The 18,713-nt window shown below is 39.2% G+C and overlaps 1 protein-coding gene across 16 annotated transcripts in view; it reads right to left on the reverse strand.

Annotated features, from left to right (window-relative positions):
* Positions 1–9,805: 9,805 nt before the first annotated feature.
* EPB41 (erythrocyte membrane protein band 4.1) overlaps positions 9,806–18,713 on the reverse strand; it is a 103,047-nt gene continuing 94,139 nt past the window's right edge. For all 16 annotated transcript variants that reach the window (XM_081335089.1, XM_081335084.1, XM_081335086.1 and 13 more), the window contains 4 exons: positions 18,165–18,266; positions 16,959–17,039; positions 16,488–16,598; positions 9,806–14,410 (listed from right to left, as the gene is read on the reverse strand). In XM_081335089.1, coding sequence (XP_081191215.1) covers positions 16,503–16,598; positions 16,959–17,039; positions 18,165–18,266 — 279 coding nt within the window. In that variant the 3' untranslated portion in view covers positions 9,806–14,410; positions 16,488–16,502. The remainder of the gene's footprint in view (positions 14,411–16,487; positions 16,599–16,958; positions 17,040–18,164; positions 18,267–18,713) is intronic.

Consider the following 18,713-nt stretch of genomic DNA (forward strand, 5'->3'; position numbering starts at 1 on the left):
AGAGGCATAAGAGGGAGTTGTTTAAATAAGGACCAGCTGGACACAGCTAGAAGAGGATGCTTAAATCTTGAATGCCAGAGTAAAAATAAAAGCAAACAAGGGCGGCAGAGGAAGGCTTTCCAAAGTTAGAGCATCATGTTAGAGAAGAATCTCATATCCACATGGCACTGTTCTCCCAACCATGGGATAATAGTGATGATGAAGATGATGATGTTGGAAGGGGCCTTGGAGGTCATCTAGTCCAACACCCTGCTCAGGCAGGAAACCCTATAATCCTATGATCAGAGCCATCCCACAAAACCTAGTGTTAGGTTTATAGAGAGAGCTATATTTTCTTAAGTATTGGGCTCCCAAACTGTTAAAAAGGAGCCAGATTGGTGTTAAGTCAGTAGGCCAGGATCCAGAAAACTGAGTTCTAGTCCTGCCTTAGGCACAACTGGGTGACCTTAGGCCAGTCATTCTCTCTTAGCCTAGGAAGGAGACAATGGCAAACCACTTCTGAAAACCTTGCCAAGAAAATGTCAGGGATTTTTTCCAGGCAGTTGCTAGAAGTCAAGATTGAGTCGAAGGTACAAAAACCAAAAAAATCCATCTTTTAAAGCAGGCATGTCCAGCCCATGGTCCACAGGCCGCCTGAGAGCCTGAACAGCTAATAATGTGATTATATATATATATATATATATATATATATATATATATATATATATATATATATATATATATATATATATATATACAAGGGACGCGGTGGCTCAGTGGGTTAGGACGCTGAGCTTGTCGATCAGAAGGTCGGCAGTTTGGCGGGTCGAATCCCGAGTGCCGCGTAACAGAGTGAGCGCCTGTTACTCGTCCCAGCTTCTGCCCACCTAGCGGTTCGAAAGCACGTAAAAATGCAAGTAGAAAAATAGGGACCACTATGGTGGGAAGGTAACAGCGTTCCGTGCGCCTTTGGCGTCTAGTCATGCCGGCCACATGACCACGGAGACGTCCTCGGACAAACGCTGGCTCTTCGGCTATGAAACGGAGATGAGCACCGGCCCCTAGAGTCGGAAACGACTAGCACGCATGTGCGGGGGAACCTTTACCTTTACCTATATATATATATATATACACACACACACACACACACACACTCACACACGTGTGTGTGTGTGTGTGTGTGTTTTCGTAGATTTTCACGGGTAAAGGTATGTATTCGGGTCTTTTCCCGTGTAGGATTGAGGGTGTCTTGGCGACATTTCAACGAGGTCCCACTCGTCATCTTCAGGCTGGTGTCTTTGGCATACACACACACACACACACACACACACACACACACACACACACACATTTATATACTTTAACAATATTATATAAAAGTAGTCCTCAACAATCATTCATTTAGCGACTGTTCAAAGTTACGGCGCTGGAGAAAAAAAAGGATCATTTTTCACACAGCCCGTGTATCATCCCTGTGGTCACATGATCAAAATTCGGACGTTTGGCAACTGGTATGTATGTATTCATGACAGTCATTGTGATCACACAGTGATTTTTAGGCCAACAGCTCCCTTCCTGACTTCCTAGGAATGTTGGTGTGCAGGAAACTGAAGGAGGGAATGCTGCACACGCGGCCTTGGAGGAACATTAGAATTAAAGCTAGATTTGCAGAAAAACGTCACAGTGATGTTATTTTGGGAGAGTGAAAGAATAAAAACTTTTATGGCTTAAAACAGGCCTCCGTCTGCAGCAGTTTCCCAGAACTGAGCACAGTTGCTAATGCAGATGATCTTCTGTATTGTTTTGTTTGTTCTGTATTGCCTCATCTGAAGAATGGGCTGGGGGAAAAGCTCTGGGCCTTAAATGTAGATGAATGTTTGTAAAGAGATTTAAAATTTAAATCTTACTAGTGATCCATTTGGTTGAGCTGTTGGGTGCAATTGTTTCCCTTTAGCACCACAAGTAAAAGGAAGGAAGGAAGGAAGGAAGGAAGGAAGGAAGGAAGGAAGGAAGGAAGGAAGGACATTCCAAGAGGATGGAAATACTCAGGAAATTTGAGAGTTCCTTCTGACCAATCTCATCCAACAAGCATTTCCAGATGGGAAAACATGAAATTATTTGGACTATAGGCCTTTCCAGATGCTGCTGCTCTTCCTGTGGTATCAACCACATCAGATATCAGGTTATTATAGATCTAAACTTAAGACCAAACAAATAAATAAAAATGCCTTTTTTTTCCTTCTCTTTACGTTTTTCCTTCTTGAATTCTGAATGCTTCTCACTACATTCCTTTTGCATTTTCAAGATTCTTTGCCATGTCCTCAGTTAACTGTCATCAGGGATGTATAAAAAAACCCCCAAAACATCCTTTTGTTTTGAGCCTGATTTCAAAGGAAAGAACGGGACACTATTTTTTTTTATTTTTTTGCCATCTTTGCCCTATTCACTGCTCTTTCGTGGGAAAATACTGCAGGCTGAAACTTGACCACGGTTACATGGTCAAGTAAATATCACCGAATGCCAGAAGTCTAAATATATTCCCTTCTATTACATAAATAAATTACACATTGCCTCTGTCCCCAGAAAATGAGTTACCACGAGAACCCCTTTAATTCATGGGTGAAACATCCTTTGCCAAAGTCCATACCAGATTTCCAGCAGCCTCTTCCTACTCAGTGGGAGGAAAAAGCTATGCAGAGAGAAAGAGAGGCGTCAGGAAGAGAGATTGAAAAGGGAAGACCAGACAAAAAGGTGGATTTTTCTGTTTAGCCCCGCCCACTTTGCACAGGTTCTTCCTGCTGGAATACAAGTAGTCCTTCACTTACAGCCATTCATTTAGTGACCAATAAAAGTTACAGCAGCACTGAAAAAAGTGACTTGTAACTGCTCCTCATATTTTCGACCATCATAGCATCCCGAGAATCATGTGATCAGAATTCAGGCACTTGGCAGCTATCACATCACCCCTGGCTCTTCTTTTTCTTAGGTTAGACATACCTAGTTTCCTCAATCATTCATCATATTGTTTAGCCTCCAGATCCCTTATCATCTTTATTCCTCTTCTCTTCACTCTTATACCTCTTTGCATATCCTGGAGAAAATTCAAAGGAGAACGGGATGGGATGCAATCGGTGGCGGGATTCAGCCGGTTCGCACCACTTCGGCAGAACCGGTAGCTACTTTATTGTTGCCCAGGCCCAGGATGGACTTCCGGAAGTGGGATCTACGCACAGAACCGGTTGTTCGCATGTTTGAATCCCACCACTGGATGCGACGCGATGCATTGCACTGAATGCAATGGAAAACAATGCAATGAACGGCTGATATCTGGAACAGGTATAATCCAGACAGGAACATCTATTGCAGGCCTGAGTAGCAATTCTTAACCTTCCACTCTCCACCAATGCAATGCCCAAATTTCCTGATTTAAAACTTGAATGGAAAGTATGATTTCCTGAGTGTTCCCTTCCCAACCAGAAGGCAAAGTTGATTTCTTTCCCATAAAACTTTTCCTTCCACTCTTGCATCTGTAGTATAAGGCTGGGATATCAGGGCTGGTGTAAGAGTTATGCTTCTTTTTTGCATCCCACTTCAAAGCCTGAGGGAACTCTCGACACTCCATAGCTGGTTTAACCCGCTGGACAGGCTGCCAATGAAAGCATCATTCGGAATCAATAATGAGGTCAAATCAAGTGGGGCCATCAAAACATCGGCATCTGCTGGGATGTTAGCCAAGGAATGAAATAGTTGAGGTCTGGCTAAGCCTCCTTCTTCACTCCCATTGTGTATCCCGGGGTGGAGCGGTGGGAGGATCAGCTATCTCAATTGCTCCACAGTCTGTTTTGGAAAAGGGTATGAAAAGGGTCTTCTGGTTATGTCATTTGTTTCTGAGTCGCAAAGTGCTCCAAACTGTAAATCTTGCTCATTTACAGCTACGTTGGTGCCATGTGCTAAGTGCAACAGCGGTTACTCAGTCGAATGTGATGGGTTTGCATGAGATCCGAGAAGGTAACTTACCCACCTGCCCTTGCAAGATGACTAGGTAAAATCTAATGAGTGTATTTCAAATGCAGTACATTGTGAAACACCCAGTCTCTTTGTCACAGGGGGGTGTCTACAGGATATCAACAAAATATTGAAATACTATCTTGAATTTTGTGACCTTGCCCTAGGGCAGCATTTCTCAACCTTGACAGCTTTCAGATGTGTGGATTTCAACTCCTTGCTGGCTGGGGAATTCTGGACATTAAAGCTGACACACCTGAAAGCTGCTAAAGTTGAGAAACTCTTGCCCTAGCACAGACATGTCAAACTCGCGGCATCACGTGACATCGTGCAACGTATCGGAGCTTTTTCGCCATTGCCGGCAATGGGGTGGGCGTGGCTTCCAGATGATGCGTCCAGCCCACGGGCACATGACACTGCTTTTCATGTGAGGCACATTATCCTGTCAGGTACAGTTCCTGCAGCATCTGGAAGAAATTAACATATGAATTGATTTAGAATGGTGGCCAACATGAAACACATAGCAGAAAATGAATTCTGCTATTGCAGTCTGTCCAGATATCAGGTTAAGGACACTGCAAAAATAGATTTTCTGCTGGATTTCTGGATCCAAGCCCTGGATAATTTCTATGGATATCTTCAGATTATCCCTAACATGGCCACTGGCCATGCTGGTGAGAAAGTATGGCAGTTATAGTTCAAATATGGCATAAGATCTGTCTTTTTAGGAATTGCTAACTTGCAGAAAAAGAAAAGTAAGAATAAAAGAATAACCCTTTCAAGGGGGGAAATCTCACAAGACTGTGTGTTAGGACTGGTGCTTTTTAACTTGGTCATACTAGATCCTAGTTTAAGGGTGGGTAGTAAGCTAGCCAAATTCATGGATGGCAGTGAGATCCAATAGTAATTGTGAAGAGCTCCAGAAGATTCTCTTTAAAATGTTTGACTTTTATCAAACAAATGGTAAATGTGGTTCCATTTAAGGAAGTGTAAAGTGATGCACATTGGAGCAGAAATATTTAAGTAGGCAGTGCATCATCACCCTCAGGACTACTGCACGCAGCTCCCGTTGCTACATTTGGAAAAAGAGACAACAGAACATAAGAAAAAGTAGAAGAGGGCAACCCACATAATGAGAAACTCAAAAATACTTTTCTAGGAGGAAAAGAATAAGCACAATGGGGCTCATTAGCTTAGAAAACGTGGTGGTGCTGGGGACATACAGTATAGAAGAGCTTAAAAAAGTCTTGCGGGGAATGGGAAACCCATCAGTTCCTTTCCTGGTTTGAAAACACAAGGAGTAAACTAAGGACATAGACCAAAGAAGATGCTTCTTCTTGTAATCCATAGTTAGTTGATGCATGAGATATGAGGATGGTCATTAACTTGGCTTTGCAAGTAGACTACATAAATTCATAGGGAATAGGTCTAATGAGAGCTGTGAGTGAAGACGGATTTCCACTCTGGTGGCAGCTTTTGCCCAAATACCAATGGAAGGGTGGTTAAAGATGGTGAGCATCCTGGAGATACCTGGATAGCTCCTAGGAGAAACAAACATCTGGGAAGCCCTTGGCAGGATTCAGCGCTGCTATTTTTATGCTCTTGCGTCATATGGAGGGCACTGGGCTAGGGATGGCCGTATTATTGAGGTAGATGAGAGTATCTCCACCAACACCGCTCCTGCCCCCAGTTAGCCCCTTTCTGCCTTCCGCCAACTAGATCCTCAGGTTATGATTCCCATTTTATAAAAGGGAACCGTTGGTTCTGTTTAGGGCAGGGGTCCTCAGCCTTGGCAACTTTAAGACTTGTGGACTTCAGCTCCCAGAATTCCTCAGCCAGGACCCGTGTTAGGGCATTTCCAGACTTATCAAAACAAGGGGGAAATGGTTGCTTTGATTGTATTATAACATGTAATGCAGTCTATTATAAGGTAATGGGAAGGTGTATTTCCCAGAGGTACTAACAAAGGAAGTCAGGTTTCTAGAGTAGTGTTTCTCAAACTCAGCAACTTTTAAGATGTGTAGATTTCAACCCCCTGAATTCTCCAGCAGCATTTAACTGTACAAGGTTGTTTTTTTTGTTCTGATCTCAAAGACCGCACAGACAAGTCCTGGAAATTTTGTTGGACAGGTTTCCAGAAGTGATTTGTCATTACCTCCTTCCTAGGGCTGAGAGCAAATGACTGGTCCAAGGATACCCAGTTGGCTTTGTGCCTAAAGCAAGACAAACTCAGTCTCCTGCTTTCTAGCCTGATGCTTTAACCCTACACCAAGTTGGCTCTCATCCAACTCTAGTGCTAAACTAAAATCCAAAATATACTGGAAGGATATTGACATAACAGCTGGCTTATTCCGTTGTACTTTGCCTCAGTGAAATTACCCTGATGCTATATTGTGTGAACCCATCCAGCACATTATGAAAACTATGAACTATAGCTATGGATTCACCACGTGTGAATCCAAGCCAATTATAGATATTAATCATTAAGCTTAATGATGTGTAGTTCTATTGTATCTTGATCTTTCATAAAAATTCCCTCCACTATTATTTAATCTTTGTGTAAGCAAATTATTTTTTTAAATTCTAACATTGCTTGACGCAGATATGGGTCTTATTTCATCACTGCAGCAAGATATGAAATTACAATCCAGATGGAATATATTGCAAGACAGACACTAATTATATTTCAAAGTCAGTGAAGTGGACCAAACACCAGAAATTGCATACAATCAGGAAACTGAATATTGTACAATCTATTCAGTCAAGTACTTGAAGCTTCTTTTTTATATGGGTGTCTGTCTATGTGTGTGTGTGTGTGTGTAGGAATTCTCCATAGCAAATTTACTTTGAGGCAATGAAATTTCATTGAGCTCTAAAAAGTAATTTCCTAACATTGAAGCATATTAGAAATGATGATAATATGTTTTGGCTCTTAAATTCTTACTAGCTAAATTTTATGGTGCAACAGTTTTGAATAATTCTGGTACAATGTAACACATTTTAGCAGACTATTTGCATTTCTTCCTTTGAACACAAATATTCCTCTTTTGAAAACAGAGGTTTATAAATGCCAAATAGATATAAAAAAATACAGAGATGAATTTTAGGGGCTGTAATTCCAATGTATCTGGAAAACATTTGAGGAGACAAATGGTTACTTTCAAAGTTGGGAATAGGCTCCCTCTGCTGATGCCGCAGCATAAAACACTTTCCTATTTGAGCCCCGACTTGTAGACACACCAGACTGAAACATGAGGCTGATAAAGCACATTCCATGAATGGGCCACTCACTCACCTAGTCACTGCTCAAAACAGCAGACACAGATTTTGGACTGTTCTCTGACTCCGCATCCTGTTATGGAAAAACTTGCATACAAAAAAGCAGCTTTCCATTCAGAAGAATGCAAAGGAGAGCAAACATTATTTGCAATATAACTGCACATCACTTGATAGGATCAATACCTGAGAAGTTATCCTGGAGGTCCTCATGGTCATACTCAGAATCGAATGAACACAAAGGAGAGAGCCTGCAGCCATGAAAGTTCCCCTTCTCTAATGCAGGACAACTTTTCCTGTGACTCTGGAATTTCCTGGGCATTAAGGACATACGAGGGGGTTGAGGTCTACTTGAAGCAAGATGACAAGACTCTCATGATCACAAGGCAGATTGGCTGGAGGTTTCAATGCTCACTATTGCTCTTTCCACAGGTTGCTATCAAAAGTTATATTCTCAAAATGATAAAACATGACTTACCAAGCTGGGTTCATACAACATGAACTAAGAGTTTGGCTTACCAGAGTGCGTGAGCTCAACCAGTGTTGTGCAAAGGTAACAACAGCTTGTTTTTAAAGTTACACAGTAAAATCATGGTTTAACATTACTTAAACTAGGCATTTGGGGCTACGTATGAACCAAACAGAAGAACTGAAGTTTCAGCCGACATATTTCAGAAACTACAATCCAGATAATCTGGGCAAAGTAGAGCTGCAGGGCTTTTCATCCAGTGATATGTGTACCACCTGTGGTACATTAGCACATGGCAGGTGGTACGCGTCCCTGCCCAGCCAAGTGTAGTGGGGGAGGGAATGAGCCAGCGCAGTGCAGGACTTACTGTGAGAGAGTCCTCCGGAGCTGCAGACTGGCTGGGGTGAGGCAAAGGCCCCAGGATTGGCACTTCCGGCTCACCCGGAAGAGAAAGGAGGAGGATGGGGGCGGAGACAGGAGAGGCTAGAAAAGGAGGCAGTTTGGACAGGAGAGGGAGAGAGAAAAAAAGAGTCAGCCTTGGGAGGAGGAGGAGTCAGCTGTAGCTGCACCAAAGGGAAAGGAGGAGGAGGAGGGTGGGGAGGGGGAGAGGAGATCAAGTAGGCCGGCCATGAGCCAATCTACAACTTCTGTGGCAGCCATCTGTGCTGGCAGCAACAAACAGGCAAGAAATGCAGCGGGGAAGGGGTCATCCTCCACGAGGAATGAAGAAAGGCAGCAATGAAGAAAGGCAGCATTGGCTGGAAGTGAGGCACCGAGGGAGATGCAGAGTGGAAGGATTTTTATGTGCTTTTGTGACTTTGAAGTTCTGGGATTTGGGTTCTTAAGGAGTGTTTAGCAATTTCTATTTCGCTGATGGCTGATGTCTCGTGTTAGCTCAGGGGTGTCAAACTCAATTTCATTGAGGGCCGCATCAGCACTGCGGTTGTCCTCAAGGGGCCGGGTGGGTATGGCCAGAGTGGGCATGGCCTACTGGGTGGGCGTGGCTAGAGTGCGTACGGCCTACTGGGTGGGCGTGGCCAGCTCTACATCATTCGCATCAAGGGTGCCCATGGGGGCCCGGGCAAGAGTGGGACAGATCTGAGGGTCTCTGGCAGAAGGAGGGTCTCAGGGCCAGGGCCAAGGCAGTGGGGGCCGTTCCCTCACTGTTTCCAGGATAGCTTTGCGGGCTGCATGAAACCACTTCGCGGGCCGGATCCGGCCCCCAGGCCTTGTGTTTGACATTTCTGTGTTAGCTTCTATTGCTCTGCTATTGTTAGCTGTTAGGTTTTGCTGCAACGGATTTTGAAGTATTTTTCTCCTGAATGGATTTTGCCTGTAGCATTCCTTTACTTGTGAATGGAGCCATTTGGGGAGGCTGCCTTAGCTGGCAGCCAGTACTTACATTTTTTTTTCTTCCTTAAGTGCCAGCTGCTGGCTCTTTAACTTTCTTTTCTAGCCAGTAGCTAATTCTTAAAGGGGAATGTGTCTTTTTAAGCTAGTTCCCTCAGCAGCTTGTCTTTTCTGTCTCTGGAGGCTTTTCCTTGTTTGATGAATATATGGAAGAGGGAAAATATGGGTTTGTGTGTGTTCAAATTCTTCCTTCAGAAGGAGATGGGAATGAGCAAGGAGGAGGCAGGGAAGGAGGGAGGGAAGGAAGTCCCGCCTTAGCACTTGGCCACCAGCAGCCAAGATTTGATTTTGCTTGTCAAAAGGTTGCAAAAAGAGATTACATGATCCTGGGACACTGTGACCATCATAAATATGAATCAGTTGCCAAGCATCCAAATATAAATCACATGGCCCTGGGCATGCTACAATGGTCATAAGTGTGAAAAATGGTCACAAGTCATTTCAGTGCAATTGCAACTTTAAATGGGGGGGAGGGTTGGTTGGTTATCAAGTAGTACAATCGGTGAAAAGGTTGAAAAGCCCTGCTTTAATAAATGACAAGAGCATCATTTTTTTACCTGAAAATTTATTGAAAAATGCAATACAAGATTGAACACATATCTAAATGCTACATCTAATTTTCCTTTAACTACAAAAGTTCAAAATAACAACTACATAAACTATAAAGATTTGCTAATTGTTTATTCTGTTCCTATTTTTTTTAAAAAGAATGAACTATTCTATACAATTGTCTTTAAAAAATTTACAAAGCTCCTTCATATCTGCAGTGAAATAGTGTGATTTAATGTGTAAAAAAGAGAACCAACCCCCCATTAGAATACATTTTTAAAAAACTGCCCCTTATATGAAAATGGAAAAAAATCACAGTTTATGAATCCCCAACACCCTCTTGAGTCCCCAAAGTTAATTTGTATTTTAATAGTTGGCAAATGAAAACCTATTTTTTCCCTTCTAATTTGACCAATTTGGATACTGCTGCTCTTCCTTCTGTACACACATTCATAGATAAATAGCTTCCATTTACTATACAGTTAAGATAGTTTCTAGATAATCTCATAAATGGGGAAGGAAATAACTGGGAGCATAGTCATTTCATCATTATAAATAAATAGACTATATTTTATTTACTGCTCCAGTAATGGCAGTGCTGGTCCCCAGAAAATGAGAATGCTAGAAGCTGGTTTATTTTGGGATCTGTTAAGGTGATGGTGGCAGCTCTGAGATTGTGAGTACAAACAGCCTACAAATGCTTTTCCTTCTCAAACCATGAAAATCCCTATTGTCAATGGTAGACAGTTCAAAGTGTCTGCTATGGAAACTTAAATTAGCTTGGCAAATGCATTTTAAAAGGATTTATTAGCTCCTTTTTTATTTCTCCAGCATGCTTGGCTATACAAAATAAAATATTGCTCACTTGTGGGATATAAGTAGCCAGGAGGAAACAAACTCACAACTCTTGTTCAGTTACAAAGGCTGCCAGCAAGAGGGCCAATATTTAAGCTCAGATGGTAAACAGAAACCCCCTTCGCAGCAAACACTGTGGATCCACATTGTATGCAGGAAGGAATTTCAGAAAAGAAAATAATTACTATGTGGCAGCAGCCCCAGGATTCCTAAGAGGTTTAAGAAGACGCTTAAACATTTTCAGCCTTTGCTGCTATGAAGTTTAGTTTTACAGTTTATGGACAATGGGAAATAAAAGCTGGCAGCAGTTGTTGCACAGTTAGACTGCCAGTCAAAGGAAGGCGTGTATATGCATATTATTAAGTTTTTTTTAATGTTTCATTACAATAATCAGAAGCAGAGTAACATTAACATGAAAACAGCACACTCATTTAGGTATATCAGGGATATCCAACCTTGGCAACTAAGACTTGTGGACTTCAGCTCCTAGAATTCCCCAGCCACAAGTCCACAAGTCTTAAAGTTGCCACCCCTGGTGTATATCATGTAAATCAACTTAATCTGCAAAAATGTAAAGTTTTTCTTGCTTTATAATGCTTTTATCTTCAGGCATACTCAAAGGAAGGTGGGGATCTTAGATCTGGCCATGAGTAGGAAAGCAGAACTTTTATTAAACTCCTGAGTTCAAGTTGCCTTGCTAATAAATATATAGAAACAAAAATAAAAAAAGAAAATTTGAATAACCCTTTTCTTTGGGATATGTCTTGTTGCCCAGTTGCAACTCATCTTTTTATCTGATAGAATAGTTTTTCATCTTTTCCACTCACATGTGTCCTGTGATTTTGAGCATTTCTTGAAACTAACATATTTCTAAGTAATTTCTAGGAAAACATAATCCTAAATATTTACACAAACTGCTAAATGAACATTGTTTTGCTTCTGACTATTGTAAAAAAGAGGCAAGAAATTACACAATGCAGATATATACTATCCCACCTTGGACTTCCTTACTGCAGTCTAATGCAACACTTACTCAGATTTCATTACATACTTTTAGTAAATAAGCTAAAAATCCGAAAAAGAAAAGTTGGGTGTCATCTATCGCACAACACAAAAATGGTGAATCAATGAAATTAATCTTGTTGCATGAATGAAAATGGAGGTCAAAAGTTAAGGCGGTAGAAAATGGGAGGGCAACAGATGGAAAGGCCAGGAAGAGGTGCAATCTGACATGCATTCCCCTTGTTATGCAGAGGCAATATCTTTTAATGAGGGATTTACATTCCATGCAAGAGTCAGCTAAACAGAGCAGAACATCATTGGCTAGCTATCCATAGTGTATAAAAATCATGCTGTTACAGCTGGCGAAAGGGCAAAACTTGTCCTTAGAAACCCTACGGAATACAAGCTTTGTGAGTAATAGAATTCCATAATAGAATTCTTTCAAAACTGCTTTATACTTTTGAATAAAACATCAGTAAAAGCAGCAGAAATATTAATATTTTGCACCAAAGTATACCAATTACTTGTCTACCACAATAAATAGCTAATTCTGTAATAAACACATTAAGCGCCCAGAGTTTATTCTAGTTCAGTGTTATATTGTTAGGAAACTTACTTATTCTACTGCTTTCACAATTACTTTCATTAATACTATTACAACGCAATCCTGTTTATTTCCCGGCTGGGGGGGGGGGAGAGAATCTGTTTCCAGATGGGCTTCCCTCTGGCATCAATCAGCATTCATTGGAAACATGATGTAATGTCCAGAGCATAGTAAAGCAAAATTGATCAAACAGCATTCCATCTCAAAACACTTTCAAAATGTTACAAACACTTCATTTTGAATGTAAAATTAGGGTTTCAAGCTCAAATGGGATGTTTTGTATTCAAAATGTTTCGCATAGCACTATCTTTAAATCTTCCAGTCCTAAAATACTCTTTAATCAAAATCCACTCTTTAATCAAAATCCACTCACATCTGAGGAGGAAAGGAACATGCAATATGACAAGTAGCATTATGAAAAATAGTAAATGAAAGCTTTTATTTACGGAAATTGAGTTCTTCTAAGAAAAAGGTAGAGCTGTTTCTTGTTGTTATCTTTACAGAGCCTTCACATATTTTAGGAAAAAAGAACTATCCAACTAGGTAATGGCCTATTTTTGAAATTTACGGGAATTTCAAATTGGAGTCCAATCACTGAACATGCAAATTGCAATACTCATAGAAAAGTGAAGTATTTTTTTTAAAAAAGAGTAGTCCTATCTGTGTATTATCTTTTTTTAAAAAAAAACTCCCAAACTGACCCCTTTCATAAATTACTTGTTGCTCTTTCTCTGAACATATTCCTTAGGTCAGGGGTAGGCAACCTCGGCTCTCTTATGACTCATGGACTTCAACTCCCAGAATTCCTGAGTCAGCTGCCTACCCCTGCCTTAGGTAGTAGTAATAGGGGGCTGAGGACAGCAACCAATGCTGAATTCTACGCTTTCATTCTAATGTTAATAGTGAAAAAGCTAATGGTGTAATTTACCAAGTGCAACAACCTCTGTTCATGATTTCTTGTTTGTTTGTTTGTTTTTGAGGGAAAGAAAGTTCTTTTATAAGGAATTCTAAAAGATCTAAAGGAAACAAGGGAGAGAGATACCACACCAGTGCACTGTGGTTAGGGCTGCCCCCAAGATTCTCTTGCAAAAAGTATTGTCTGATGGAAATTCATATATTCCCTCTCCAGATAACTTTTCACTGAGGAAACAGGTCCCTATTCTGATAGCCTTCAATACCATCTTCATGAAAGGAATGCCAGATTGTCTTTAACAACTATATGGAATTATATTCCTTATCCCGATATATTGCCAGAGCTCTAAGTTTAGCTTTTGTTTAAAAGGTATGATTTTAAATCTTTGCCTCTTGCCCCCCTCTGCACAAAAAATAAAACAAAAAACAAAACAAAACCCTCCACCCAAACCTACAAATGACTATGGGGGAGGAAAAACAACAACATGATAAATCATAGCCTAACTTAATTGTGTTCAGGGTCTTAGTCTCATAGCTTAGTGGGGCTAAACAGCAGATAGAATTACAAAGAACACCTACTAAGGACTGTAAAGCAAAACAAAGGTGGAGGGAGAGAAAAGAGCAGATGAGAGTTGAATGCCTTACCACAATTCATTTAAAAGCTCTACAATTCACAGTATAAAAAGCAATTTCCATTGTCCCTGAACCTAGGCAACTACTGAATTACTTATATAAACACCACAACCTCTGGATATGTTCAAGCAGCTAAAGACAGACATATCCACAAAAGCGAAGGAAATCCACAGGCAAAGTATGCTCTGGTTAGGATACTCTGGACATTTTATAGATCAGTCAATCAAATTAAAGTTTTGCATACAGTGATTTTTCTGACAAGAGGGGCTACTTCTAAGTTACTGATATGCCACTTAACTTATTCAAAAGGTAGGAGAGATTGCAAGCTACTTGAGGAACAGAAAGGTGAACAGCATCACACTTAAAGGCAACATTTTTTGATAAGCCCTGTGTACTCTTTTTGACATCATAATACAGATTCAGAAAATGGCATAGGAAAAGGAAATGAAAAAAATGTCATTTTTTTTTAAAAAAGCACATCAGCACATGTAAAATATGGCAAATTGTCGGTCACAATATTAAAAACAATGAAAAGGGACATATAGTATTAAAGAGAATCCCAAGTAAACATCAAAAAGCACAACTTCCTAACAATAAATGATAAAATGTGTAATTGAGAATAAATCTGGCAAGTTTGAGGTCATGGTGTTCGAAAGTTTCTTTGTAGTTCTGCTGGTAGATCTTGGGTGGCCTTCAAAGAATGAAACAGGCATCACCTAGGAAGATACAAATTCCTTAATGAAAATGGACACACATTTAGTATTTTACAAAAATGTTTGTGAACTCCTGATATTCTGTAAATGGGCATCAGTTATATATCAATTATATAATATTTTCAAATAATCAATATTCATCTTCACTGGAAAGTTTAAGCTTTTTATAGCAAAATTACAAAAATGCAAAAGCATACAATGCATAAACAAAAAGCCTAAACTACCATAATAAGATATCATTGGTTCAGTTTATTAATAATAAGGCTTAGCTGTCGGTAGAAGCCATCAAGGGAAGGCCAGGACAAATAAGCAAGTCTTCAACAATAGAAAGACCATTCCATATTATGGGCAGCATAATATGTGATTGCTGAATGAAAGTGAGAAAGCCGTGACATAGTAGGAAAGACATTTTCTATGAAAAGCTAAATCCATGAGCCATGGTGGCCAGTGGGTAGAAGGCAGTATTGTAGGCTAACCCTGCCCACTGCCAAGAGTTCAATCCTGACCAGCTCAGGGTTGACTTGGCCTTCCATCCTTCCGAGATCGGTAAAATGAGAACCCAGATTGTTGGGGGCAATATGCTAACTCTGTAAACCGCTCAGAGATGGCTGTAAAGTGTAAGTCCTACTATAGCTATGTGAAATAAATATTTGACAAAAAGTATCCATAATGATCAATCATTAAAAAAATAAAATACATAAAATCCACGTGCCTGAAGGTAGCCTCCAAGGATTTTTGGTTTCTATTACATAAATGGAGGCTTTTTGTCAAGATGTTTGCTCAGAAATGGCAACCTTGTCTGTTGCAATGCATATTCAAAATCCAGAAAACTTTGTTTTTTCCCCCAAAACTAGGTTTCCTAAATTGACCATAGGATAATTCTTCCATGGATAACATACAATAGTTTTAAAACCTAAATATATAAATCAGAACATGATGCTTTGTCAATACATGGAGTTAAGAATGCTTCTAAGCATAAGTGCCCAGTTTTGTTCACTTGTGCATGAAACAATTCTCAGGCTTTAAATGCTGACAAGATAGCTCACTCAAAAAGTGGTGCCTTGTTGAGAAACATTAGCACTGATCAAAAGGAAACAGGAGAGAAAATACTCCAAGCTATTAAAAAAACTCCTATTCTGGTCCTTATGTACAACTAAATCACCATCAAACAAGATGTCAGGTGAAACAAATCTGTAGCATAAATAATCCATAAGAAACATATAGACAATTTCTCAAATTAAATGGTGCGCTGAGGTTTCATTCCCAAGTTGCACATTATCTGAGCACTGCACCAGGAAGAACATGAATAATTAATATATTCTTAGCTTTATCAGAGGATACTTCTCTACAAGTTTCCGATAACTTGCAATGGATGGCCACAATGATTGAGAGGTCTACTGCAGAGCTGAACAACTCAAGCGACTGTTAATGTCTTTTTATTATCTTGAATAGGTCACTCCAGTTGCCCTTTCTTAAAGTACACATTAAAAAATAATGATATGAAAAATTAGGAGTTTATTAGACCTATATAAAAAAAATAAAAATAGGAAGAAGGTAAAAAGGTCATTGCTGAAGTTGAAACTTGGCCCCCCTTTAGCATGCTCAGCACTGCTTCTAATGGCAATATCGGCAGCACCCAATTCTTTTCAAGTAGTTTACTATAGGTTTCTCTCAGCCATTTGGTAGTGAATGGACTGCTTATAATAGTGCAGGAACAAGACCTGGCAGGCAGCAAGAAATAACATATGACATGATACTTGCAAGTTTTATGTTCTGCAGACCCAACCTATTTAATCTTAAACACTCATTGCTACCACTTTTAGTGGAAGAAGGGTATTTATGATATGATTCACAGACTCAGAAACAGGCTACTATTATAAACATTCTCACTTCTATTATGGCTGGATTCTGCCCCTAATATATGTATATTTTAGAAGCAGTTTTTGCTTGTAAAGGTTTACTATAATGGGTTAAACTTGAGATATTAAGAATAGGAAGCATATTTAAGACTCCTAGTAACAATCTTCATTTATGACTAAAGTTTTAATACTTTATGAAGTAGTGCTAAAAGGAAACTTACCTGGTAATAAACTATTTATTCTGCAATCTCAGTCTCTTGATGAACAACGACCTTGGTTACAGACATATCTGGATGTTGCTCTTTAGCTTCTTTGATGGCCTGAACTAAAACCTGAAGAGCAACAATATAAAGAACACATTATTTCTGTGCTGCCTCAACTTAATTTGTAGGGATTGCCCCACACACACACACAATCTGTGATTTTACAATCAGCATGATCAAGCTTAACACTTGAGGAAAATTATGTTAGTGTTATCAAAGCAATATTTTATCAGTGTTTTATATTTCATTTTAACTGTATATTTGTTTGTGAATGGTATCTTATCTGTTCTCACCTAGAAAAACATTTGAACTGAGTTTAAAAGACTTTCATTACTTCAAAAACAACTTCAGAATCTGAAGTTACTCTCATATTGTTAAAAAAATCCTGTTCCATTATCAATAATCACAACAGTCACTACAGTCTCTTACTTGATCATGATCAATGTCTGTATCTCCTGTGATGACAATTCGTTTTTCAATTCGTGTTTCTGAAATTCCACCTTTTACGGTCTGTCATAAGAAGACAAATATTAACATTTTATAATTAAAAATGATAAAACTTACAGAAATTTTAACTATTTTTAAAAGAGAAATGTAATCAGTTTATTAAATAGGAATGCATGTGCGGGGGAACCTTTACCTTTACCTTTAAATAAAAATCTAGTTCATAGGTAGCACTACTGTAAACTTGTATCATCTTTTGAATTTTTCTTCTCAATTATTTCATCATTTTCAAATTTTTTTTGAAAATTTATAATGGTGAACCAAATGTCTCATTCTTGCAAATCACAGGAAAGTTGCTTTATAGAATATAAAATTAGATTATAAAGAGTATAAAATGATTTTAAAAGTGAAGTTACTATAACATTCTTTTTTAATATGTCTGGAAATAGAAAGTATTTAGTCAGAACTCAACTAAGTTCAAACTAAACTAAAAAAAATGCTTCTAAGAAAAATTGCAATAACCTTCAAATTTATCAAGTTCTCTGAAGTTTCCTTGATTCAATTTTAATGGGAAACATATTTTGAGGCAAAGCCATGTTTTACGACTCCATATCACAAGATACATTTAACTTTTTTTCTCTCTGTGATTTCTGACACTGGCTAAGCAGGTTTTCCCAACTTCACCATAAATGCCAGTGTTTCAAGTATCAACACAGGTTGGTTCTTTGCATGCAACAAAACTTTCAAGAGAGCATTTGTAACTCATAGTAAGTCATACCTTTTGGTTTTTAGTGTATTGTTGTTTGCTCACTTTATATTCATTAACTGTAATCAAAAGCTGTAAATCTAAAGGATAACTTGAGCCCACTGCAATTTTCTAACTACTAATGTAGCCAGGGAAGGGACTTTATGTAGCCAAGGCAGCAAGATCCTTCTCTTGAAAACAATATTATTTCATTTCCTTTCTCTTACACATGATTTCTAACAACCACAATTTTCATCAAAACGCAGGCTTTTCCAATCTGCAACAACACTGCCTTATAACAAAATGGTGCTTCTGTGTTCTGTTCATTCTACTGCTCAATCCTATGTGGATTACTAAGACACAGAAAATGAAACTTATGTATCTAATTTTCTGACATGATTGCAGCTTGTCAATGAGACTTAATACTTGTTTAGTACTGGTTTTACCTTCGTTATCTGTGTGGTTGTAGTGCTGCTGGTAGTCTCTGAAGTGATAGTCTGAGCAGTAAGGAGAACTCCAGGATCTAAATCCCCACTGCTGTCATCAATCTAAGGCAGAAGTACATCAAAGTATAAATGACTTCCTGGCCCTACAGTGAGTAACTCATTTGGCAGGAAACAAGATATTCACAAAAAAGTAGCAAACTGAAAAACTGCTTATAAATGAAAAAGAGATAACATTATTAATCAACTACTGCATACGGTAGGACACTAACAACAAAATTCTGGATCAGTCAAGACCCATATCAATTTAATCCAGCCCACCCAGTACACAGTTAGATGCCAATAGGAAGTTTACAAACAGGAACTTCGTACAATGGCATCTTCTCAAGGATATGTTATTAAAAGCTGCTCAGCTCCCTGTGGTAATAAATGTAGCAATTATTAGATTCCATTCCTGTCTATACAATGAAAACAATACTGTTTTTTTTCAAAGCAGTAACAAATTTCCTTTTGTTGAATGTATACATAGTTTCCTGTCTAAAGGAGAACAGT

The sequence above is a fragment of the Vipera berus genome (assembly GCF_964194415.1).
Source record: "Vipera berus genome assembly, chromosome: 9".
NCBI classification, from domain to species: Eukaryota; Metazoa; Chordata; class Lepidosauria; order Squamata; family Viperidae; genus Vipera; species Vipera berus.